We start from the raw sequence: 27,006 nt of genomic DNA, 5'->3' as shown, positions 1-27,006 counted from the left end.
AGCCTCTGTCCATATAGAGCATGATCTCCTGCTAGCCACTGTCCATATAGAGAAGGATCTCCTGCTAGCCTCTCCATATAGAGGATGATCTCCTGCTAGCCACTGTCCATATAGTGGACGATCTCCTGCTAGCCACTGTCCATCTATAGGATGATCTCCTGCTAGCCTCTGTCCATATAGAGGATGATCTCCTGCTAGCCGCTGTCCATCTATAGGATGATCTCCTGCTAGCCTCTGTCCATATAGAGGATGATCTCCTGCTAGCCACTGTCCATATAGAGGATGATCTCCTGCTAGCCTCTGTCCATATAGAGGATGATCTGCTAGCCACTGTCCATATAGAGGATGATCTCCTGCTAGCCACTGTCCATATAGAGGATGATCTCCTGCTAGCCTCTGTCCATATAGAGCATGATCTCCTGCTAGCCTCTGTCCATATAGAGGATGATCTCCTGCTAGCCTCTGTCCATATAGAGCATGATCTCCTGCTAGCCTCTGTCCATATAGAGGACGATCTCCTGCTAGCCACTGTCCATATAGAGGATAATCTGCTAGCCTCTGTCCATATAGAGGATAATCTATTGTGAGGGAGTGTCAGGTAGTGAGGTGTCCTGATAGTGATCTATTGTGAGGGAGTGTCAGGTAGTGAGGTGTCCTGATAGTGATCTATTGTGAGGGAGTGTCAGGTAGTGAGGTGTCCCGATAGTGATCTATTGTGAGGTAGTGTCAGGTAGTGAGGAGTCCTGAGAGTGATCTATTGTGAGGGAGTGTCAGGTAGTGAGGTGTCCCGATAGTGATCTATTGTGAGATAGTGTCAGGTAGTGAAGTGTCCTGAGAGTGATCTATTGTGAGGGAGTGTCAGGTAGTGAGGTGTCCTGATAGTGATCTATTGTGAGGGAGTGTCAGGTAGTGAGGTGTCCTGATAGTGATCTATTGTGAGGGAGTGTCAGGTAGTGAGGTGTCCCGATAGTGATCTATTGTGAGGTAGTGTCAGGTAGTGAGGAGTCCTGAGAGTGATCTATTGTGAGGTAGTGTCAGGTAGTGAGGTGTCCCGATAGTGATCTATTGTGAGATAGTGTCAGGTAGTGAAGTGTCCTGAGAGTGATCTATTGTGAGGGAGTGTCAGGTAGTGAGGTGTCCTGATAGTGATCTATTGTGAGGTAGTGTCAGGTAGTGAGGAGTCCTGAGAGTGATCTATTGTGAGGGAGTGTCAGGTAGTGAGGTGTCCCGATAGTGATCTATTGTGAGGGAGTGTCAGGTAGTGAAGTGTCCTGATAGTGATCTATTGTGAGGTAGTGTAAGGTAGTGAGGTGTCCTGATAGTGATCTATTGTGAGGAAGTGTCAGGTAGTAGTGAGATGTGAAGAGCTATTGTGAGGGAGTGTCAGGTGGTGAGGTGTCCTGATAGTGATCTTCTATGAGGGAGTGTCTGGTAGTAGTGAGGTGTCCTGATAGTGATCTTCTGTGAGGGAGTGTCTGGTAGTAGTGAGGTGTCCTGATAGTGGTCTATTGTGAGGGAGTGTCTGGTAGTAGTGAGGTGTCCTGATAGTGGTCTATTGTGAGGGAGTGTCTGGTAGTGAGGTGTCCTGATAGTGATATTCTGTGAGGGAGTGTCTGGTAGTAGTGAGGTGTCCTGACAGTGATCTATTGTGAGGGAGTGTCTGGTAGTAGTGAGGTGTCCTGATAGTGATCTATTGTGAGGTAGTGTCAGGTAGTGAGGTGTCCTGATAGTGATCTATTGTGAGGGAGTGTCAGGTGGTGAAGTGTCCCGATAGTGATCTATTGTGAGGTAGTGTCAGGTAGTGAGGAGTCCTGAGAGTGATCTATTGTGAGGTAGTGTCAGGTAGTGAAGTGTCCTGATAGTGATCTATTGTGAGGAAGTGTCAGGTAGTAGTGAGATGTGAAGAGCTATTGTGAGGGAGTGTCAGGTGGTGAGGTGTCCTGATAGTGATCTTCTATGAGGGAGTGTCTGGTAGTAGTGAGGTGTCCTGATAGTGATATTCTGTGAGGGAGTGTCTGGTAGTAGTGAGGTGTCCTGATAGTGATCTTCTATCAGGGAGTGTCTGGTAGTAGTGAGGTGTCCTGATAGTGATATTCTGTGAGGGAGTGTCAGGTAGTAGTGAGGTGTCCTGATAGTGATCTATTGTGAGGGAGTGTCTGGTAGTAGTGAGGTGTCCTGATAGTAATCTATTGTGAGGGAGTGTCAGGTAGTAGGCTACGTTCACATTAGCGTTGTGCGGGGCAGCGTCGTGCGACGCAGTGCACAACGCATGCAAAACGCATGCACAACGCAGCATTTTGTGACGCATGCGTTCATTTTTTGCATGATTTTTGGCGCAGAAAAAACTGCATCATGCAGCGTCCTCTGTGCCCTGACAGTTGCGCCAAAATGACGCATGCGTCACAAAACTCAAGACAACGCATGTCCATGCGCCCCCCATGTTAAATATAGGGGCGCATGACGCATGCGTCGCCGCGGCTGCGCCCGACGCTGCCCCGCACAACGCTAATGTGAACGTAGCCGTAGTGAGGTGTCCTGATAGTGATCTATTGTGAGGTAGTGTCAGGTAGTAGTGAGGCGTGAAGAGCTATTGTGAGGGAGTGTCAGGTAGTGAGGTGTCCTGATAGTGATATTCTGTGAGGGAGTGTCAGGTAGTAGTGAGGTGTCCTGTTAGTGATCTATTGTAAGGGAGTGTCTGGTAGTATTGAGATGTGAAGAGCTATTGTGAGGTAGTGTCAGGTGTCTTGTATTGTGAGGGAGTGAGGTGTCCTGATAGTGATCTTCTATGAGGGAGTGTCTGGTAGTAGTGAGGTGTCCTGGTAGTGATCTTCTGTGAGGGAGTGTCTGGTAGTAGTGAGGTGTCCAGATAGTGATCTATTGTGAGGGAGTGTCTGGTAGTAGTGAGGTGTCCAGATAGTGATCTATTGTGAGGAAGTGTCTGGTAGTAGTGACATGTGAAGAGCTATTGTGAGGGAGTGTCTGGTAGTAGTGAGGTGTCCTGATAGTGATCTTCTGTGAGGGAGTGTCTGGTAGTAGTGAGGTGTCCTGATAGTGGTCTATTGTGAGGGAGTGTCTGGTAGTAGTGAGGTGTCCTGATAGTGATCTTCTGTGAGGGAGTGTCTGGTAGTAGTGAGGTGTCCTGATAGTGGTCTATTGTGAGGGAGTGTCTGGTAGTAGTGAGGTGTCCTGATAGTGGTCTATTGTGAGGGAGTGTCTGGTAGTGAGGTGTCCTGATAGTGATCTATTGTGAGGGAGTGTCTGGTAGTAGTGAGGTGTCCTGATAGTGGTCTATTGTGAGGGAGTGTCTGGTAGTGAGGTGTCCTGATAGTGATCTATTGTGAGGGAGTGTCTGGTAGTAGTGAGGTGTCCTGATAGTGGTCTATTGTGAGGGAGTGTCTGGTAGTAGTGAGGTGTCCTGATAGTGATCTATTGTGAGGGAGTGTCTGGTAGTAGTGAGGTGTCCTGATAGTGATCTATTGTGAGGGAGTGTCTGGTAGTAGTGAGGTGTCCTGATAGTAATCTATTGTGAGGGAGTGTCAGGTAGTAGGCTACGTTCACATTAGCGTTGTGCGGGGCAGCGTCGTGCGACGCAGTGCACAACACATGCAAAACACATGCACAACGCAGCATTTTGTGACGCATGCGTTCATTTTTTGCATGATTTTTGGCGCAGAAAAAACTGCATCATGCAGCGTCCTCTGCGCCCTGACAGTTGCGCCAAAATGATGCATGCGTCACAAAACGCAAGACAACGCATGTCCATGCGCCCCCCATGTTAAATATAGGGGCGCATGACGCATGCGTCGCCGCGGCTGCGCCCGACGCTGCCCCGCACAACGCTAATGTGAACGTAGCCGTAGTGAGGTGTCCTGATAGTGATCTATTGTGAGGTAGTGTCAGGTAGTAGTGAGGCGTGAAGAGCTATTGTGAGGGAGTGTCAGGTAGTGAGGTGTCCTGATAGTGATATTCTGTGAGGGAGTGTCAGGTAGTAGTGAGGTGTCCTGTTAGTGATCTATTGTAAGGGAGTGTCTGGTAGTATTGAGATGTGAAGAGCTATTGTGAGGTAGTGTCAGGTGTCTTGTATTGTGAGGGAGTGAGGTGTCCTGATAGTGATCTTCTATGAGGGAGTGTCTGGTAGTAGTGAGGTGTCCAGATAGTGATCTATTGTGAGGGAGTGTCTGGTAGTAGTGAGGTGTCCAGATAGTGATCTATTGTGAGGAAGTGTCTGGTAGTAGTGACATGTGAAGAGCTATTGTGAGGGAGTGTCTGGTAGTAGTGAGGTGTCCTGATAGTGATCTTCTGTGAGGGAGTGTCTGGTAGTAGTGAGGTGTCCTGATAGTGATCTATTGTGAGGGAGTGTCTGGTAGAAGTGAGGTGTCCTGATAGTGGTCTATTGTGAGGGAGTGTCTGGTAGTAGTGAGGTGTCCTGATAGTGATCTATTGTGAGGGAGTGTCTGGTAGTAGTCAGGTGTCCTGATAGTGGTCTATTGTGAGGGAGTGTCTGGTAGAAGTGAGGTGTCCTGATAGTGGTCTATTGTGAGGGAGTGTCAGGTAGTAGTGAGGTGTCCTGATAGTGATCTATTGTGAGGGAGTGTCTGGTAGTGAGGTGTCCTGATAGTGATCTATTGTGAGGGAGTGTCTGGTAGTAGTCAGGTGTCCTGATAGTGATCTATTGTGAGGGAGTGTCTGGTAGTAGTGAGGTGTCCTGATAGTGGTCTATTGTGAGGGAGTGTCTGGTAGTAGTGAGGTGTCCTGATAGTGGTCTATTGTGAGGGAGTGTCTGGTAGTAGTGAGGTGTCCTGATAGTGGTCTATTGTGAGGGAGTGTCTGGTAGTGAGGTGTCCTGATAGTGATCTATTGTGAGGGGGTGTCTGGTAGTGAGGTGTCCTGATAGTGGTCTATTGTGAGGGAGTGTCTGGTAGTGAGGTGTCCTGATAGTGGTCTATTGTGAGGGAGTGTCTGGTAGTGAGGTGTCCTGATAGTGATCTATTGTGAGGGGGTGTCTGGTAGTAGTGAGGTGTCCTGATAGTGATCTATTGTGAGGGAGTGTCTGGTAGTAGTGAGGTGTCCTGATAGTGGTCTATTGTGAGGGGGTGTCTGGTAGTGAGGTGTCCTGATAGTGATCTATTGTGAGGGGGTGTCTGGTAGTAGTGAGGTGTCCTGATAGTGATCTATTGTGAGGGAGTGTCTGGTAGTAGTGAGGTGTCCTGATAGTGGTCTATTGTGAGGGAGTGTCTGGTAGTAGTGAGGTGTCCTGATAGTGGTCTATTGTGAGGGAGTGTCTGGTAGTGAGGTGTCCTGATAGTGATCTATTGTGAGGGAGTGTCTGGTAGTAGTGAGGTGTCCTGATAGTGGTCTATTGTGAGGGAGTGTCTGGTAGTGAGGTGTCCTGATAGTGATCTATTGTGAGGGAGTGTCTGGTAGTAGTGAGGTGTCCTGATAGTGGTCTATTGTGAGGGAGTGTCTGGTAGTAGTGAGGTGTCCTGATAGTGATCTATTGTGAGGGAGTGTCTGGTAGTAGTGAGGTGTCCTGATAGTGATCTATTGTGAGGGAGTGTCTGGTAGTAGTGAGGTGTCCTGATAGTAATCTATTGTGAGGGAGTGTCAGGTAGTAGGCTACGTTCACATTAGCGTTGTGCGGGGCAGCGTCGTGCGACGCAGTGCACAACACATGCAAAACACATGCACAACGCAGCATTTTGTGACGCATGCGTTCATTTTTTGCATGATTTTTGGCGCAGAAAAAACTGCATCATGCAGCGTCCTCTGCGCCCTGACAGTTGCGCCAAAATGATGCATGCGTCACAAAACGCAAGACAACGCATGTCCATGCGCCCCCCATGTTAAATATAGGGGCGCATGACGCATGCGTCGCCGCGGCTGCGCCCGACGCTGCCCCGCACAACGCTAATGTGAACGTAGCCGTAGTGAGGTGTCCTGATAGTGATCTATTGTGAGGTAGTGTCAGGTAGTAGTGAGGCGTGAAGAGCTATTGTGAGGGAGTGTCAGGTAGTGAGGTGTCCTGATAGTGATATTCTGTGAGGGAGTGTCAGGTAGTAGTGAGGTGTCCTGTTAGTGATCTATTGTAAGGGAGTGTCTGGTAGTATTGAGATGTGAAGAGCTATTGTGAGGTAGTGTCAGGTGTCTTGTATTGTGAGGGAGTGAGGTGTCCTGATAGTGATCTTCTATGAGGGAGTGTCTGGTAGTAGTGAGGTGTCCAGATAGTGATCTATTGTGAGGGAGTGTCTGGTAGTAGTGAGGTGTCCAGATAGTGATCTATTGTGAGGAAGTGTCTGGTAGTAGTGACATGTGAAGAGCTATTGTGAGGGAGTGTCTGGTAGTAGTGAGGTGTCCTGATAGTGATCTTCTGTGAGGGAGTGTCTGGTAGTAGTGAGGTGTCCTGATAGTGATCTATTGTGAGGGAGTGTCTGGTAGAAGTGAGGTGTCCAGATAGTGGTCTATTGTGAGGGAGTGTCTGGTAGTAGTGAGGTGTCCTGATAGTGATCTATTGTGAGGGAGTGTCTGGTAGTAGTCAGGTGTCCTGATAGTGGTCTATTGTGAGGGAGTGTCTGGTAGAAGTGAGGTGTCCTGATAGTGGTCTATTGTGAGGGAGTGTCTGGTAGTGAGGTGTCCTGATAGTGATCTATTGTGAGGGAGTGTCTGGTAGTAGTCAGGTGTCCTGATAGTGATCTATTGTGAGGGAGTGTCTGGTAGTAGTGAGGTGTCCTGATAGTGGTCTATTGTGAGGGAGTGTCTGGTAGTAGTGAGGTGTCCTGATAGTGGTCTATTGTGAGGGAGTGTCTGGTAGTAGTGAGGTGTCCTGATAGTGGTCTATTGTGAGGGAGTGTCTGGTAGTGAGGTGTCCTGATAGTGATCTATTGTGAGGGGGTGTCTGGTAGTGAGGTGTCCTGATAGTGGTCTATTGTGAGGGAGTGTCTGGTAGTGAGGTGTCCTGATAGTGGTCTATTGTGAGGGAGTGTCTGGTAGTGAGGTGTCCTGATAGTGATCTATTGTGAGGGGGTGTCTGGTAGTAGTGAGGTGTCCTGATAGTGATCTATTGTGAGGGAGTGTCTGGTAGTAGTGAGGTGTCCTGATAGTGGTCTATTGTGAGGGGGTGTCTGGTAGTGAGGTGTCCTGATAGTGATCTATTGTGAGGGGGTGTCTGGTAGTAGTGAGGTGTCCTGATAGTGATCTATTGTGAGGGAGTGTCTGGTAGTAGTGAGGTGTCCTGATAGTGATCTATTGTGAGGGGGTGTCTGGTAGTAGTGAGGTGTCCTGATAGTGATCTATTGTGAGGGGGTGTCTGGTAGTAGTGAGGTGTCCTGATAGTGGTCTAATGTGAGGGAGTGTCAGGTAGTAGTGAGGTGTTAGCCATGTCTTGGTATAGGAGGATGAGCATTAATGTTTCCCAACTAATCATATGGGTGGTTCCACAGGAAGCAGTTATTTTTTTTTCTCTGGGGTCACTCAACTGTATAAGCATGCACAAAGAGACAAAAAAAACGCATGAAAAAAACACACCAAAGATGCCCCAAAAAATTAACCTGCTTTTTTGACGCAGCTTCTTTCATGGCAATAAATCAGGTTTTTCTGCAGAAAAAAAGCTTCAAAAAAGCCCTGTGTGAACTTACCCTTAATGTATTATAAAGACTAGACAAGTTGTCCTTTTACTGCGCACAAAATGTGCCTTTACATGCAATAGTTATAAATGTCAATTCCAGATGGAGTGAAATGTGCATCCAGCAGGATAATGGTTCAATTGATACATTATAGAGCACATGTGATAGCAAAAAATTAGCAATGACGGGAGGCTAGGTTCACATTGCGTTAGTGCAGTCCGTTCAACGCATACGTTAAACGGACTGCGTTAACGCAAGTGCCGAAAAATATCGCGTTTATGCGATTGCGCTAGCGCAGATGCTCTATCTGTGCTAGTGGTGACGGACCCGAAAACGCTGCAGACTGCGTACGAGGGTCCGTCATAAAAAACGGAATGTGGCAAACGCATGCCAATTTTGACATGCGTCACGATGCGTCATACAATGCAGAGTCTATGGGTGCGTTACAATGTCCGTTACATTGCGTTAGACGGACTCCCCTAGCGCAATGTGAACCTAGCCTTATAGGGATGTATCTGGTAATTCATGGAAATAATCACTATTGGGTTTGCCTTAAACAATGTAAGTGTTCTGGAAGTTCATTTTATGGAATGATCTGAAGGAAGGATTACAAATAGTTCACAAAATAAGTTTTTAATCCTACACAATATACATTTCAATATGCCAAGCATTATATTAAATCCTCTTTTCCAATTATCCACACTTCCATATAATTGGCAATGACAGCGTCAACCCTAATTGGCAAAAAAAATATTATCTTATAAAGCCCTGTCCTGTTTCTCACCATTATCCTTACCTTTATATCCCAGCACAAGTAATATTGACATCAAGTCACTTCCAGATATTGATTACCCCACTGCTGCCACAGACAGGAGGTCACTTCACTTGTTGAGACGGATGGAGCTGATTTGATAATTACCGAGTTACAACTATAACTATTGTGTTACAAGCTCAGTGATCAGAAATTATCAATGCTGGTTAAAAGATAAAATGAAAGGGTTTTGTCTTTAGGAAAGATTTCCATTTCATTGATTATCTATTAAAGTCAATCAGTTGTAAGATGCATAATGGCCTTACTGGTTTAAGATTTTCCATGTGCAAAAATGCTTTGGTCTATGGAACATTCATATGATTACATATGGCTATCTCTTAGGCCATTTTCTTGCAACTGCTCCATTTTCTTATAGCTTAATCCTACAATATCCTTGAAAGTGGATGTCATAATAGAAAGTTATTACTCTTCATAGAGTTCTAAGCTCACCAACAGTATCTCGTAAGGGTCAGTATTTTCTTCTTGTATCAGTGTTTATGTGCCAAAAGCAGGAGTAGAAGATAAAGAGAAAAACTAATGGGGAGATTGACACCTGACCTGTGTTTTGGAGACAGTCCTGGTTTTGTCATAGAAATATTAATGTGTGAGTGGTCCTGCAAGAACCCCCCCACCTTCTTCCATATAGAGGATGATCTCCTGCTAGCCACTGTCTATATAGAGGATGAACTCCTGCTAGCCTGTGTCCATATAGAGGATGAACTCCTGCTAGCCACTGTCTATATAGAGGATGATCTCCTGCTAGCCTCTGTCCATAGAGGATGATCTCCTGCTAGCCACTGTCCATATAGAGCATGATCTCCTGCTAGCCTCTGTCCATATAGAGCATGATCTCCTGCTAGCCTCTTTCCATATAGAGGATGATCTCCTGCTAGCCTCTGTCCATATAGAGCATGATCTCCTGCTAGCCTCTGTCCATATAAAGCATGATCTCCTGCTAGCCTCTGTCCATATAGAGGATGATCTCCTGCTAGCCTCTGTCCATATAGAGCATGATCTCCTGCTAGCCTCTGTCCATATAGAGCATGATCTCCTGCTAGCCTCTGTCCATATAGAGCATGATCTCCTGCTAGCCACTGTCCATATAGTGGACGATCTCCTGCTAGCCACTGTCCATCTATAGGATGATCTCCTGCTAGCCTCTGTCCATATAGAGGATGATCTCCTGCTAGCCGCTGTCCATCTATAGGATGATCTCCTGCTAGCCTCTGTCCATATGGAGGATGATCTCCTGCTAGCCACTGTCCATATAGAGGATGATCTCCTGCTAGCCTCTGTCCATATAGAGGATGATCTGCTAGCCACTGTCCATATAGAGGATGATCTCCTGCTAGCCACTGTCCATATAGTGGACGATCTCCTGCTAGCCACTGTCCATCTATAGGATGATCTCCTGCTAGCCTCTGTCCATATAGAGGATGATCTCCTGCTAGCCGCTGTCCATCTATAGGATGATCTCCTGCTAGCCTCTGTCCATATGGAGGATGATCTCCTGCTAGCCACTGTCCATATAGAGGATGATCTCCTGCTAGCCTCTGTCCATATAGAGGATGATCTGCTAGCCACTGTCCATATAGAGGATGATCTCCTGCTAGCCACTGTCCATATAGAGGATGATCTCCTGCTAGCCTCTGTCCATATAGAGCATGATCTCCTGCTAGCCTCTGTCCATATAGAGGATGATCTCCTGCTAGCCTCTGTCCATATAGAGCATGATCTCCTGCTAGCCTCTGTCCATATAGAGGACGATCTCCTGCTAGCCACTGTCCATATAGAGGATAATCTGCTAGCCTCTGTCCATATAGAGGATAATCTGCTAGCCTCTGTCCATATAGAGGATAATCTGCTAGCCTCTGTCCATATAGAGCATGATCTCCTGCTAGCCACTGTCCATATAGAGGAGGATCTCCTGCTAGCCTCTCCATATAGAGGATGATCTCCTGCTAGCCTCTGTCCATATAGAGGATAATCTGCTAGCCTCTGTCCATATAGAGCATGATCTCCTGCTAGCCACTGTCTATATAGACGATGATCTCCTGCTAGCCACTGTCCATCTATAGGATGATCTCCTGCTAGCCTCTGTCCATATAGAGGATGATCTGCTAGCCTCTGTCCATATAGAGGATGATCTCCTGCTAGCCACTGTCCATTTATAGGATGATCTCCTGCTAGCCTCTGTCCATATAGAGGATGATCTCCTGCTAGCCACTTTCCATTTATAGGATGATCTCCTGCTAGCCACTGTCCATATAGAGGATGATCTCCTGCTAGCCACTGTCCATATAGAGGATGATCTCCTGCTAGCCACTGTCCATATAGAGGATGATCTCCTGCTAGCCACTGTCCATTTATAGGATGATCTCCTGCTAGCCTCTGTCCATATAGAGGATGATCTGCTAGCCTCTGTCCATTTATAGGATGATCTCCTGCTAGCCACTGTCCATATAGAGGATTATCTCCTGCTAGCCACTGTCCATATAGAGGATGATCTCCTGCTAGCCACTGTCCATATAGAGGATGATCTCCTGCTAGCCACTGTCCATTTATAGGATGATCTCCTGCTAGCCTCTGTCCATATAGAGGATGATCTGCTAGCCTCTGTCCATTTATAGGATGATCTCCTGCTAGCCTCTGTCCATATAGAGGATGATCTGCTAGCCTCTGTCCATATAGAGGATGATCTCCTGCTAGCCACTGTCCATTTATAGGATGATCTCCTGCTAGCCAATGTCCATATAGAGGATGATCTCCTGCTAGCCACTGTCCATATAGAGGATGATCTCCTGCTAGCCACTGTCTATATAGAGGATGATCTCCTGCTAGCCTCTGTCCATATAGAGGATGATCTCCTGCTAGCCACTGTCCATCTATAGGATGATCTCCTGCTAGCCACTGTCCATAGAGGATGATCTCCTGCTAGCCACTGTCCATCTATAGGATGATCTCCTGCTAGCCACTGTCTATATAGAGGATGATCTGCTAGCCACTGTCCATCTATAGGATGATCCCCTGCTAGCCACTGTCCATCTATAGGATGATCTCCTGCTAGCCACTGTCCATATAGAGGATGATCTGCTAGCCACTGTCCATATAGAGGATGATCTCCTGCTAGCCACTGTCCATCTATAGGATGATCTCCTGCTAGCCACTGTCTATATAGAGGATGATCTGCTAGCCACTGTCCATCTATAGGATGATCCCCTGCTAGCCACTGTCCATCTATAGGATGATCCCCTGCTAGCCACTGTCCATAGAGGATGATCTGCTAGCCACTGTCCATCTATAGGATGATCCCCTGCTAGCCACTGTCCATAGAGGATGATCTGCTAGCCACTGTCCATCTATAGGATGATCCCCTGCTAGCCACTGTCCATCTATAGGATGATCTCCTGCTAGCCACTGTCCATCTATAGGATGATCTCCTGCTAGCCACTGTCCATCTATAGGATGATCTCCTGCTAGCCACTGTCCATCTATAGGATGATCTCCTGCTAGCCACTGTCCATCTATAGGATGATCCCCTGCTAGCCACTGTCCATCTATAGGATGATCTCCTGCTAGCCACTGTCCATCTATAGGATGATCTCCTGCTAGCCACTGTCCATCTATAGGATGATCCCCTGCTAGCCTCTGTCCATGGTGCTGCCTATACAGCCTCATGCACACTGGCCCCATAGTGATGCGCTCTCTGCGCACAGTAGGTCTCTTTCAATTTGCACCTGTTGACAACCAAGGTTTAATCTGGATTGAAGTCGATTTGTCACGGCTGCTGTAAAAAAATCATTGCATGGTATAGCTGTATTGCTCTAAAAAATTTTAAAAAAAGATATCTGCGATCATCAATAATTAATCATTGCGATAAAAAGAAGAGGGGGCTGTGAAGATCCAACATCCCCCCCTTCTCCTACAATGCTACAGCTAAAGAGCAGGTGAACTTCTGCTCCTCAAGACTCAGGGGGAGGGGAAGGGTGCGTGCCTTCCCAATTTAGGGTCAGGGGCATAATTGCCAGTTCTAAACCATCTGCAAAACGCATCAGACTGAGCTACAAGTGACACATGCCAGGCTGAGACAACAATGCCTCCGTATTCTCCATCCATGCACACGTTGCTTTGGTCTCTTACCTGTAGTGAACGCCTTAAAGAAATTGCCATTATCTGCAACAGAAATATTAACTGGGAATATATTGGTACCTTCCCAGAAAATAGAACTCCCACATGCCATCTCCATAGCATATAGTAAAGGATATGGCCAGTCGATGAGCTTCTTAGCATATTTCCTTATGATGTTGTCTTCTCCAAAGATGAACAAGGACCTGTTCACTGTGAAGCAGTTCTGCCGGACAGGGATGGGGTTATATAAAGCCATGGTCCTTGCTCTTTGGGCTTTCGATTGCTTAAAAGCTGCTTGGGTCCCCACTGGAGCAGCTGGGGACCCTTGTAGAGTCTTGCTCCTTTCTGATCCTGCATCTCCGGACCCCAATCTCCCAGCCACCGCCTCTCCAAAACGAGCCATCCTGGAAGTTGGAAGAAAAAAAGGCAGATGAAGAAACAGACCAGAGGGGGCTTGATGATGAGGATGATGAAGATGAAGAAGATGATGATGATGATGGAGAAGAAGATGATGATGATGGAGAGCAACAGCCAGCAGCACCAACACAATACTCACTCTGTATGGGAACTGTGTCTAGATGCAAATCCCCTGCCTTAGAATAAAAATCCAAGAAAATCTGCCTGACAGCCCACGTCTGCCGATGCTACAAAGGAGACTAGAGATCTGGTCGCCCAACCTGCTCGCCAATGAATGGTTAATCAGCAGCCAGACCGTCCACATCACACCGTGCACATCACACCGTGCAGGAGCCGTGCGCACACATCCAGGGCTGTGATTATCAGTTAGTTGGGAAGCAACACGATTCTATTCACATAAGGACACGTCCCAAAGCCCAGGGGGGCAGGCGATGCTGGAGAGGAGAGCCAAAGCCTCAACTACAGCCCAATCTCTCCAGGTGCCCCATCTACAGGAGGGACCAAGGGAGGGGATGGGGGCACCAAGGGAGAGGATGAGGGGCACCAAGGGAGAGGATGGGGGCATCAAGGGAGAGGATGAGGGGCATCAAGGGAGAGGATGGGGGCATCAAGGGAGGGGATGGGGGCATCAAGGGAGGGGATGGGGGGCATCAAGGGAGAGGATGGGGGGCAGATAATGCAGCCCAGAGCTGTGCGGTCACAGGAGAACTTCCTGACCATGGACCTGTACTGAACACAGCACAGATACAAAAGAGGGGATGGAAGGGAATTGTTACACGGAGACATGGAAATGAGCCTGTGCAGCCTTGGGTGGGGAATCAGTCCTAATTAAATCACTTTCAGATGGGCAAGGCATCCAGGCAGGCAGGGAACACATGCTGAGCAGGAGAGCAGCAGCACATGGGGTGCAAGACACCCAGGGAGACCTTGTAAGGAGTCACAGCAAAAGTGGAATGCACAAAGCCTGCAAACATCATGGAGCTACGGTGTGTCCCCCTGTGCTGCTGGAAGATCACAGCTCTGTACACACACATAGTGCACAGACACAGAGCTTCCTGGACACAGCACCCACCCCACCCGGTCCACCCACATAGTGCACAGACACAGAGCTTCCTGGACACAGCACCAACCCCACCCGGTCCACCCACATAGTGCACAGACACAGAGCTTCCTGGACACAGCACCCACCCCACCCGGTCCACCCACATAGTGCACAGACACAGAGCTTCCTGGACACAGCACCCACCCCACCCGGTCCACCCACATAGTGCACAGACACAGAGCTTCTTGCGGGACAGAGCACCCACCCCACCCGGTCCGCCCACATAGTGCACAGACACAGAGCTTCCTGCGGGACACAGCACCCACCCCACCCAGTCCACCCACTGCTCTCCCATCTAGCCTAACGAAGGTGCTTCCTGCAGACTGGAATGTTGCATTTTCTTATGGATATTTTCCCTTATCATCCAGCACTCACTCACTCATCTACCCACTCACCCACTCACTCATCCACTCAGTCAGCCACTCATTCACTCATCTACCCACTCACTCATCCACTCACCCACTCATTCAGCCACTCTCTCATCCACTCACTCACTCACTCACTCATTCAGCCACTCACCCACTCATCCACCCACACGCTCATCCATCTACTCACTTAATCATCCACTCACTCATCTACTCACTCACCCACTCATCTATTCACTCATCCACTCACCAACTCACTCATCCACTCACTCATCCACTCATTAAGCCACTCACTCATCCACTCACTCATTCAGCCACTCACCCACTCACTCATCCACCCACACGCTCATCCATCTACTCACTCATCTGCTCATACACCCACTCATCTATTCACTCATCCACTCACCAACTCACTCATCCACTCACTCATCCACTCATTAAGCCACTCACTCATCCACTCACTCATTCAGCCACTCACTCACTCACTCATCCACCCACACGCTCATCCATCTACTCACTCATCTGCTCATACACCCACTCATCTATTCACTCACCCACTCATTCAGCCACTCACTCACTCACTCACTCACTTACTCACTCATCCACTCACTCATCTACTCTCTCACTCATCCACTCACTCATTTATCTCCTCACTCATCCCCTCAAGTCACTCATCTACTCACTCATCACTCTACCAAAGACTAAGGTCTGAGTGCGCATTTACATTCTTTGTAATAACAGGTCCTAATTATTAATGGATTGAAGCTGCTGGAGAGATAGAAAATAACTGTGTAAATGAACATCCTAATGGAAATAAGCTCCTTGGAGAACATAACTGAAAGTTGGGTAAGTAAAGTGATACAAATGTTTACAACTTTTCCCTATGGAGCATGTGTAATCATGAAACAGAATGAATAACGTAAACATCTGTCTGTATTCAGATATATACACACCAGCACCTAATCTGTCACTACCACTTTATAATCTATAAAATAATTATCTGTGTTCAAAAACAGGTTCCAGTGCCGGAAACTGACAGTAGTATCACACACAGGGATAAATAGTTATGACATATCTATTCATTTCTCACAATGCAAAGAACACTAAAAATCAAACTCATTTACTATATATTACAGTTAGGTAAGTCTACACGTCTTGCTGCATCTGTTGGATTTCAATACAGTAGCGACACCTATAACTTATAAGAAGATATTTTACGAGGACATAAAGTTTATTGTAGCTCATATTTCCTAGTAAAAAAAAGTATCTATCTATCTATCTATCTATCTATCTATCTATCTATCTATCTATCTATCTATCTATCTATCTATCTATCTATCTATTATCTATCCCATATCTATTATCTATCTATCTATCTATCTATCTATCTATCTATCTATCTATCTATCTATCTATCTATCTATCTATCTATTATCTATCTGTTATCTATCTATCTATCTATCTAGCTAACTATCTTCTATCTATCTATCTATCTATCTATCTCTCTATCTATCTATCTTCTATCTATTACATATTTATCTATCTATCAATCTATTATCTATCTATCTATCTATCTATCTATCTATCTATCTATCTATCTATCTATCTATCTATCTATCCCATATCTATCTATCCCATATCTATCTATCTATCTATCTATCTATCTATCTATCTATCTATCTATCCCATATCTATCTATCTATCTATCTATCTATCTATCTATCTATCTATCTGAACAGCTTAGAGATGCCCTTAATCTGGTAGACTGGGACAATATCCTCAGAAATGAGAATACAGATAATAAATGGGAAATGTTTAAGAACATCCTAAATAGGCAGTGTAAGCGGTTTATACCTTGTGGGAATAAAAGGACTAGAAATAGGAAAAACCCAATGTGGCTAAACAAAGAAGTAAGACAGGCAATTAACAGTAAAAAGAAAGCATTTGCACTACTAAAGCAGGATGGCACCATTGAAGCTCTAAAAAACTATAGGGAGAAAAATACTTTATCTAAAAAACTAATTAAAGCTGCCAAAAAGGAAACAGAGAAGCACATTGCTAAGGAGAGTAAAACTAATCCCAAACTGTTCTTCAACTATATCAATAGTAAAAGAATAAAAACTGAAAATGTAGGCCCCTTAAAAAATAGTGAGGAAAGAATGGTTGTAGATGACGAGGAAAAAGCTAACATATTAAACACCTTCTTCTCCACGGTATTCACGGTGGAAAATGAAATGCTAGGTGAAATCCCAAGAAACAATGAAAACCCTATATTAAGGGTCACCAATCTAACCCAAGAAGAGGTGCGAAACCGGCTAAATAAGATTAAAATAGATAAATCTCCGGGTCCGGATGGCATACACCCACGAGTACTAAGAGAACTAAGTAATGTAATAGATAAACCATTATTTCTTATTTTTAGTGACTCTATAGCGACAGGGTCTGTTCCGCAGGACTGGCGCATAGCAAATGTGGTGCCAATATTCAAAAAGGGCTCTAAAAGTGAACCTGGAAATTATAGGCCAGTAAGTCTAACCTCTATTGTTGGTAAAATATTTGAAGGGTTTCTGAGGGATGTTATTCTGGATTATCTCAATGAGAATAACTGTTTAACTCCATATCAGCATGGGTTTATGAGAAATCGCTCCTGTCAAACCAATCTAATCAGTTTTTATGAAGAGGTAAGCTATAGACTGGACCACGGTGAGTCATTGGACGTGGTATATCTCGATTTTTCCAAAGCGTTTGATACCGTGCCGCAGAAGAGGTTGGTACACAAAATGAGAATGCTTGGTCTGGGGGAAAATGTGTGTAAATGGGTTAGTAACTGGCTTAGTGATAGAAAGCAGAGGGTGGTTATAAATGGTATAGTCTCTAACTGGGTCGCTGTGACCAGTGGGGTACCGCAGGGGTCAGTATTGGGACCTGTTCTCTTCAACATATTCATTAATGATCTGGTAGAAGGTTTACACAGTAAAATATCGATATTTGCAGATGATACAAAACTATGTAAAGCAGTTAATACAAGAGAAGATAGTATTCTGCTACAGATGGATCTGGATAAGTTGGAAACTTGGGCTGAAAGGTGGCAGATGAGGTTTAACAATGATAAATGTAAGGTTATACACATGGGAAGAGGGAATCAATATCACCATTACACACTGAACGGGAAACCACTGGGTAAATCTGACAGGGAGAAGGACTTGGGGATCCTAGTTAATGATAAACTTACCTGGAGCAGCCAGTGCCAGGCAGCAGCTGCCAAGGCAAACAGGATCATGGGGTGCATTAAAAGAGGTCTGGATACACATGATGAGAGCATTATACTGCCTCTGTACAAATCCCTAGTTAGACCGCACATGGAGTACTGTGTCCAGTTTTGGGCACCGGTGCTCAGGAAGGATATAATGGAACTAGAGAGAGTACAAAGGAGGGCAACAAAATTAATAAAGGGGATGGGAGAACTACAATACCCAGATAGATTAGCGAAATTAGGATTATTTAGTCTAGAAAAAAGACGACTGAGGGGCGATCTAATAACCATGTATAAGTATATAAGGGGACAATACAAATATCTCGCTGAGGATCTGTTTATACCAAGGAAGGTGACGGGCACAAGGGGGCATTCTTTGCGTCTGGAGGAGAGAAGGTTTTTCCACCAACATAGAAGAGGATTCTTTACTGTTAGGGCAGTGAGAATCTGGAATTGCTTGCCTGAGGAGGTGGTGATGGCGAACTCAGTCGAGGGGTTCAAGAGAGGCCTGGATGTCTTCCTGGAGCAGAACAATATTGTATCATACAATTATTAGGTTCTGTAGAAGGACGTAGATCTGGGGATTTATTATGATGGAATATAGGCTGAACTGGATGGACAAATGTCTTTTTTCGGCCTTACTAACTATGTTACTATGTTACTATGTTACTATCTATCTATCTATCTATCTATCTATCTATCTATCTATTATATATCCCATATCTATTATCTATCTATCTATCTATCTATCTATCTATCTATCTATCTATCTATCTATCTATCTATCTATTATCTATCTGTTATCAAATTCAAATTCAAATTCAAATGAGCTTTATTGGCAGGACTAAGTACATGTTAGCATTGCCAAAGCATATGGTAAAAATACGGGGGTGGGGGAGGGGGGGCATATAGAGGTCCAGGGAATATCAAATTCCTTTTAGAGGATAGGGGATGTTTCCAGGGTGGGGTATAGGAGTCCATGACATATCGGGCTCTTTAGTCGGGGGATAGGGATATGTCCAGTGTTGGGGTACGGGAGTCCATGACATATCAGGCTCCTCTTAGTCTGTGGCAGGCACTGACATATTCCGCTGCTATGGCCACTGCACTTTCTTCTTCCCCCAGTATTATCAACAGTTTCTCTTCCTCCTCCTTGGAGGTGAAATCTGGGAGGAGATCAGACAGCCTCTTGAAGTGAGTGTCCCTCACTGCGGAGTATTTGGGGCACCTCAGCAGGAAGTGGGCCTCATCCTCCACGGCCTCCTGGGGGCACTGCTGGCAGAGTCTGTTCTCTCGAGGCTTGTAGTTCTGTCGGTGCCGCCCGGATTCGATGAGTAGGCTGTGGGCGCTCAGTCTGTACCGGCTCAGGATCTGTCGATCTTTGGGGTTTTCTAGTTTCTCTAGATATGGGGCCAGTTTGTTATCTATCTATCTATCTATCTTCTATCTATCTATCTATCTATCTATCTATCTATCTATCTATCTATCTATCTCTCTCTCTCTCTATCTATCTATCTATCTATCTATCTATTATCTATCTATCTATCTATCTATCTATCTATCTATGTATCCATCTATCTATCTATCATCTATCCCATATTATCTATCTATCTATCTATCTATCTATCTATCTATCTATCTATCTATCTATCTATCTATCTATCTATCTATCTATCTATCATCTATCTATTATCTATCTATCTATCTATCTATTATCTATCTATCCCATATTATCTATCTATCTATCTATTTATCTATCTATCTATCTATCTATCTATCTATCTATCTATCTATCTATCTATCTATCATCTATCTATTATCTATCTATCTATCTATCTATCTATCTATCTATCTATCTATTATCTATCTATCTATCTATCCCATATTATCTATCTATCTATCTATCTATCTATCTATCTATCTATCTATCTGTCTGTCTGTCTGTCTGTCTGTCTATCTATCTATCTTATGCAGCCCACGTAGACACTCCGATGACACAATGTGATATGATATCATTGCTTATAATTACATTATCCCAATCTACTGTACATCACACTACACCACCAAAGACCTTGTTATCCTTCCTATGGAAAATAAAGAAACAATAATACTCACAAGCCATTATAATATATATAAAATGAGACCTGGTCATAATAGTCTGAGCTCTAGGAGACAAATAATACTGAGGATAAAACAAGTGTATATATTTTTATCCATAGCCATATTCCATTGCAGCTTGTGGGAAGCAGAGTGTGACCACCAGATTTCCATACACTCGTCACTCAAAACAAGGGATGGTCCGGCATATTGATAAGCACCACCACAAAGCAGATGAAAAGGAACAATAATAATTAGAGCTGACCAGAATTAAAGGCAGAATGTGCTGATTGTCACAGATTTGTATTTATTTATTTGTAATATTTGGAACAGGAGGATCTTGTTAGAGACAATAAATATAGCTGAGAATGTGCCGGCCCAACCATTTTACATGACGTATTATACACTCCTGCCATCTTTCAGTGAATCTTATACACAGATAATGGTGATTCCATTCATTCTCTTTTGTGTCATTCTGAGAGATCAGTGCAGGAGAAGAAGTTAATGTGATCAGCATCTAATAAGATGATTACGTTTAGCTTCCTGTTAGTAGGAACAGACCTGCTATAAGCCAGCAGGTTCTTAGAGATACAAAACAACAGCGAAGAATAAAGACAAATGGGCATTCTCTGCAAATAGGGAGTAACATACGGACCTGGTTATTATAGACTAAATGCCAAGAGAATGGGAAGTAAGGCCATTTATCAAGAACATGGCGGACGCAATTCACTAGGGCTGATTGTAAATTATAGCAGGCACCTAATAAACATTTTATACATATTTTATATTTGCTGTATTATTCCAAACTTGCCTAAAATATTAAAATACATATACTCTATCTATCTATATAGTTCTACAGTATATCTACATACTTGGCAATTATCAAGACACCCTCAATAAAGGAGTGGTTCTGCAGGTGGGGACCACAGACCACATCTCAGTATCAATGCTTTCTGGCTGATGTTTGGTCACTTTTGAATGCTGGTTGTGCTTTCACACTGGTGGTAGCAGGAGACGGACTCTACAACCTACATAAGTGGCTCAGGTAGTGCAGCTCATCCAGGATGGTACATCAATGCGAGCTGTGGCAAGAAGGTTTGCTGTGTCTGTCAGCGTAGTGTTCAGAGGCTGGAGGCGCTACCAGGAGACAGGCCAGTACACCAGTACACGTGGAGGGAGCCATAGGAGGGCAACAGCACAGCAGCAGGACCGCTACCTCAGCCTTTGTGCAACTAGGAACAGGAGATGCACTGCCAGAGCCCTGCAAAACGACCTCCAGCAGGCCACAAATGTGCATGTGTCTGCACAAACAGTTAGAAACCGACTCCATGAGGATGGTCTGAGTGCCCGACGTCCACAGATGGGGGTTGTGCTCACAGCCCAACACCGTGCAGGGCGGTTGGCATTTGCCACAGAACACCAGGATTGGCAAATTCGCCACTGGCGCCCTGTGCTCTTCACAGATGAAAGAAGGTTCACACTGAGCACATGTGACAGACATGACAGAGTCTGGAGACGCCGTGGAGAGCGATCTGCTGCCTGCAACATCCTTCAGCATGTCCGGTTTGGCAGTGGGTCAGTAATGGTGTAGGGTGGCATTTCTTTGGAGGGTCACACAGCCCTCCATGTGCTCACCAGAGGTAGCCTGACTGCCATTAGGTACTGAGATGAGATCCTCAGACCCCTTGTGAGACTATATGCTGGTATGGTTGGCCCTGGGTTCCTCCTAATGCAGGACAATGCCAGACCTCATGTGGCTGGAGTGTGTCAGCAGTTCCTGCAAGATGAAGGCATTGAAGCTATGGACTGGCCCACGTGTTCCCCAGACCTGAATCCGATTGAACACATCTGGGACATCATGTCTCGCTCCATCCACCGTCACTTTGCTGTAGTCCAGGTCAGGGAGGAGATCCCTCAGGAGAGCATCCGCTGCCTCATCAGGAGCTTGCCCGCACATTGTAGGGAGGTCATACAGGCACATGGAGGCCACACATACACTACTGAGCATCATTCCTTGCCTTGAGGCATTTCCATTGAAGTTGGACCAGCCTGTAATTGGATCTTTCATTTTGATTTTGAGTAGGATTCCAAATCCAGACCTCCATTGGTTAATACATTTGATTTCCATTGATGATTTTTGTATGATTTTATTGTCAGCACATTCAACTTTGTACGGAACAAAGTATTCAATGAGAATATTTCATTCATTCACATCTAGGGTGTGTTATTTGAGTGTTCCCTTTATTGTTTGAGCAGTGTATATATATATATATATATATATATATATATATATATATATATATGCTATATGTATATATTGTTCTTAAAAAAGGTCACACTTTTTTGAGCAACACTTAGTTGCACAGAGATGTTACAGCTTTTGTTTGTTTTATTGCAGTTCCGCCAACTTTTTGGAAGAGTGTCTAAATAGTTGGGCCCGTGTCCTGCTCTGACCTTATCTACATGAGGTCGGCTCACACAAAGTACGGCTTTAGTACTAGAGATAGGATAGGACCCGACTGGGTACACCTTGTCGTAGTGGGGTAGCTTTTCCTTTTAATCAAAATTGTGTTAAAGGTGCTGTGCTAATAGTGGACAACCCCTTTAACTAATTACCCCAAGCTATTACTGTTTACTTAGTTACTTACTACAGGGTATATGCTTATTTTGTTATTTTCTTGGGTTTTCTCTGTGAAATGGCTAGAGTGTGAATGTACCAACTTATGCTCCGGCTCATTTCTTTGGTTTTGCTGCAGTTTCTTGTACTTTGCACAAACAGTGGCGTGGCCCCCATTTTTGAGCTCGGCATTTCATCATTAGCTTCAGATGTGCAGGTGTCTGAACAGTCAGGCCCCTATCCTTAGGATAGGTCATCATCATCAATGTCTGACTGGTGAGGGTGCGACACCCAGTATCAGCGCCGATCAGCTGTTTTCGGTGTTGGAGCAGCTGGAACTGCTTAGCTACAGAGCTGCACAGCACAGTTTAATCGTCAGAATAGTGGCCGCTGCTGGGCACTGCCCATCCACTCCCTATTGATTTGAATAGATGGCGGTTGTGCGGTACCCAGAAGCGGCTGAGCAGTTCCGGCTGGCGTCGACCCCGGGAACAACCTCCACCGTTCAGACACTGATGACCTATTCTAAGGACAGGCCATCAACGTTAAAGTCCCAGACAACCCCTTTATAAAAAAGGCTCCAGATGTGTCCACATCCTTCAAACTGTTTCGTTTAGCAATCAACGTGTTTTAAGTGGAATCTGTCACCAGGTTTCTGCTATTTAATTCTTGATGATGGGGCAGAGACCCTGATTCCAGTAATGTGTCAGTTTTTATAAACTCAGTGTTTTATCAGCAGTAGTTTATCACTATAGGACTAGTAAACCTGCTGCTGTGTAGTCCTCCATATTCATCAGCTCTGTGTAACCCCACCCCCCCACCACTGATTGGTTGCTTTCTGTGTACACAGGGCATAGGCAGAAAGCTGCCAATCAGTAGTGTGGGTGGGGTTATTAGAGGTTATTAGAGAACTGGTAGATCTGCAGAAGACAAAAAGCTTTTTCATAAAAACTGCAGCAAGCAGCCTAGTAAGTGACTCATCATTTGAACCAAAATCTCTGTCCCAACATTATGCTGCTATGAGATAGGGTAGCAAAAGAATGATGACAGATTCGCTTAGAACCCAACCTTAAGGGTTAAAGACATCATCTAGTTTCTCTAAAATGTTTTCATCAAAAGAAGCATCAGTGCCCCCAGCTATAAGGAAATCATGTCTGCTCCCAGCTATGAGGATGCTGGTGTAGAGGTTCCATTAACAGATAGACATCTCAAAAACAATGTCCAAATCTGCATTCCAAGTAAGAATGCTCGAGATAATCCACATTCTCCTTGCTAAATTTCATACATGTTAAGGGCTAGTTAGTCACCTTTAAGATGGATTTCTGCCCCTACCTATCGGGCAGGGACATGTATTAAGTATCTGGTCTATGAGTTTCAGTAGAAAGCTTCTGTAATTGCAGAAGTCACCAAGAGATGATATTGAGCCACCATCTAATACTCCGAGACACAAAGTCTAGTTCTGTCCTCCAGGAAATGTCAGCCATTGCTCAGGGTTTGTGATGAAGAGTTGCAGACCTACGCAGACAATGGAAGAATTGCAGAGAGCTTTTTAGCTCCATGATTACCAGCGCTCAATTGACCTCTTGCTTCTACAATTTAATATTAGTGCACAGAACAGATTTTCCGTGTACGAGAAATAAAAGCTTAATTATCAGAGATAAATAAATCAATGTGGACGTCTACTGCGATCATCCTCGCTGTAATTTTTCTACTTATAAACTGAAACTCTGAAAAGACTCATCAGTTCCAATGTATAATTACTAGTGATAACTAACACTAGATCCCCTTCTGGTCTCTGACCCCAATTATCTGATGGCAAAGTACCAGCAGTTACTACTGGCGAAATAGTTTCTTTGTTAGTAGGTGCTGGAATGGAGATTATTGCTATTTTAAGGACATGTGCAGATGATCCGGGAGTGGCAGCGCTTTTGTGACGTCCTGGTTGTCACAGTGGCATTGCTTTCCTCACGGGGAGAGTGATGTCACGCTTGGAGGCAAGGAAGGATAACTTTCATCAGGTAAACACAAACATGCAACATGTTCACACTCCAGGCCACAAGGGGGAGCTTTCTATCCTATTCCTAGGTGACTCCCCATATATATTGTGGTTTGGAGGGAAAGTGAGATCGTTCCTGCCAGAGAGACAGAGGGGAAGGAAGCAGAGGGGCCATGCAGCCACGAGAAAGTACTGCAGCTCCTGGACAGAGATAACACCAAAAGAAGAACAGATTGTAGCGAGCGTGTAGGAGAGAGAAGCACATTCGAGGACACCAGTGGGAAGACAGCAGCGAACAGACTGTCTCCCTGGCAAAGCTCAGACACCGGTAGCCGGAAGACCGAGGCTTTTGTGGGACTCTAAGACACATAGCTGAAACCGGCAGGACAGCTTGATTAACCCTTTTTTGACCTCGGACGGGATAGTACATCCGAGGTCAGATCCCCCGCTTTGATGCAGGGCTCCAGCGGTGAGCCCGCATCAAAGCCGGGACATGTCAGCTGTTTTGAACAGCTGACATGTCCCCGCAATAGCGGCGGGTGAAATCGCGATTCACCCGACGCTATTAACTAGTTAAATGCTGCTGTCAAACGCTGACAGTAGCATTTAACCGGCGCTTCCGGCCATCCGGCCGGAAATGAGCGCATCGCTGACCCCCGTCACATGATCGGGGGTCAGCGATGCATCAGAATGGTAACCATAGATGTCCTTGAGACCTCTATGGTTACTGATCCCGGCTAGCTGTGAGCACCACCCTGTGGTCGGCACTCATAGCAAGCCTGTTATTAAGCTACATAGCAGCGATCTGATGATCGCTGCTATGGAGCAGAGCCTCCCATGCAGGCTATTGAAGCATGGCAAAAGAAAAAAAAAAGTTAAAAAAATGTGAAAAAATTAAAAAAATATATAAAAGTTTAAATCACCCCACTGTCGCCCCATTCAAAATAAATCAATAAAAACAAAAATGAAACCTACACATATTTGGTATCGCTGTGTTCAGAATCGCCCGATCTATCAATAAAAAAAAGGATTAACCTGGCCGCTAAATGGCGTAGCGAGAAAAAAATTAGAAACTCCAGAATTACGTTTATTTGGTCGCCATGACATTGCATTAAAATGCAATAACGGGAGATCAAAAGAATGTATCTTCACCAAAATGGTATCACTAAAATCAACAGCTCGACACACAAAAAATAAGCCTTCACCTGATCCCAGATCATGAAAAATGGAGACGCTACGGGTATCAGAAAATGGCGCAAATTATTTTTTTTTTTAGCAAAATGTGGATTTTTTTTCACCATTTAGATAAAAGAAAACCTACACATGTTTGATGTCAATGAACTCGTAATTACCTGGAGAATCATATTGGCAGGTCAGTTTTAGCATTTAGTGAACCTAGTAAAAAAGCCAAACAAAAAACAGTGTGGGATTGCACTTTTTTTGCAATTTCACCGCACTTGGAATTTTTTTCCTGTTTTCTAGTACACGACATGCTAAAACCAATGATGTCGTTCAAAAGTACAACTCGTCCCGCAAAAAATAAGCCCTCACACGGTCATATTGACAGAAAAATAAAAAAGTTATGGCTCTGGGAAGGAGGGGAGCGAAAAACGAACCCGGAAAAACGGAAAATCCCAAGGTCATGAAGGGGTTAAAGCACTGCTGTCTATTGAACGCTGGTGAATCGGCATGTGATCACTGAACCGTGCAGATTCAACGCATCGAATACATTGTATGGGTGAAATTTCTCTTGCGAAGAAGAGCATTTCCGAAAGAGAAATCGACATGCTGGGGTCTGTAAAGATGCGCCGCATGTCCATCTTCGCGGGTGATCCGCAGGCATCTGTGGACACCAAGTGGACATGGGATTTCTTAAATTCCCATCCACTATGCTGTAACATCAGGACGCGGGGGGGTTGGACGCTGCACAGTATTAAGAAATGGGGTATGTGAACTTTTGATCAGGGTCATTTGGATGTTTTGGGTTGTCTTTATGATTTAAAAAGAGAAAACACAGGAGTTTGACAATACATGGCTTCACCCAACAACTAACCATGAGTGGAGAAAAAGTTTTGGTGTTATCATTCATATTCTCTGAAAAAAGGCCAAGAAAACACAACTGTATATGCATGACAGGAGATGCTGGGGACATATACTCATCCCAAGAAAGGATTAGGACATACACTCATCAGAGGAGACGCTGGGGGCAGATACGCATCACAGGAAGGGCTGGGGGCATAGATGCATCATAGTGTATGCAGGGGGAATATATGCATCATAGGATATGCAGGGGGAATATATGCATCACAGGATATGCAGGGGGAATATATGCATCAGAGGAAGGGCTGGGGCATATATGCATCATAGTGTATGCAGGGGGAATATATGCATCATAGGATATGCAGGGGGAATATATGCATCAGAGGATATGCAGGGGGAATATATGCATCACAGGAAGGGCTGGGGCATATATGAATCATAGTGTATGCAGGGGGAATATACGCATCATAGGATATGCAGGGGGAATATATGCATCATAGGATATGCAGGGGGAATATATGCATCAGAGGAAGGGCTGGGGCATATATGCATCATAGTGTA

At 45.0% G+C, this 27,006-nt stretch overlaps 1 protein-coding gene across 1 annotated transcript in view; it reads right to left on the bottom strand.

Moving 5' to 3' along the window:
• CACNA1E (calcium voltage-gated channel subunit alpha1 E) overlaps positions 1 to 27,006 on the bottom strand; it is a 782,868-nt gene that overhangs the window by 468,252 nt on the left and 287,610 nt on the right. Inside the window, exon 3 of the mRNA XM_069737731.1 lies at positions 12,696 to 12,962. Within this exon, the coding sequence (XP_069593832.1) occupies positions 12,696 to 12,962 (267 nt within the window). The remainder of the gene's footprint in view (positions 1 to 12,695; positions 12,963 to 27,006) is intronic.

The sequence above is a fragment of the Ranitomeya imitator genome, chromosome 8 (assembly GCF_032444005.1).
Source record: "Ranitomeya imitator isolate aRanImi1 chromosome 8, aRanImi1.pri, whole genome shotgun sequence".
NCBI lineage: Eukaryota > Metazoa > Chordata > Amphibia > Anura > Dendrobatidae > Ranitomeya > Ranitomeya imitator.
This window is presented reverse-complemented; position numbering and strand designations above follow the sequence as displayed.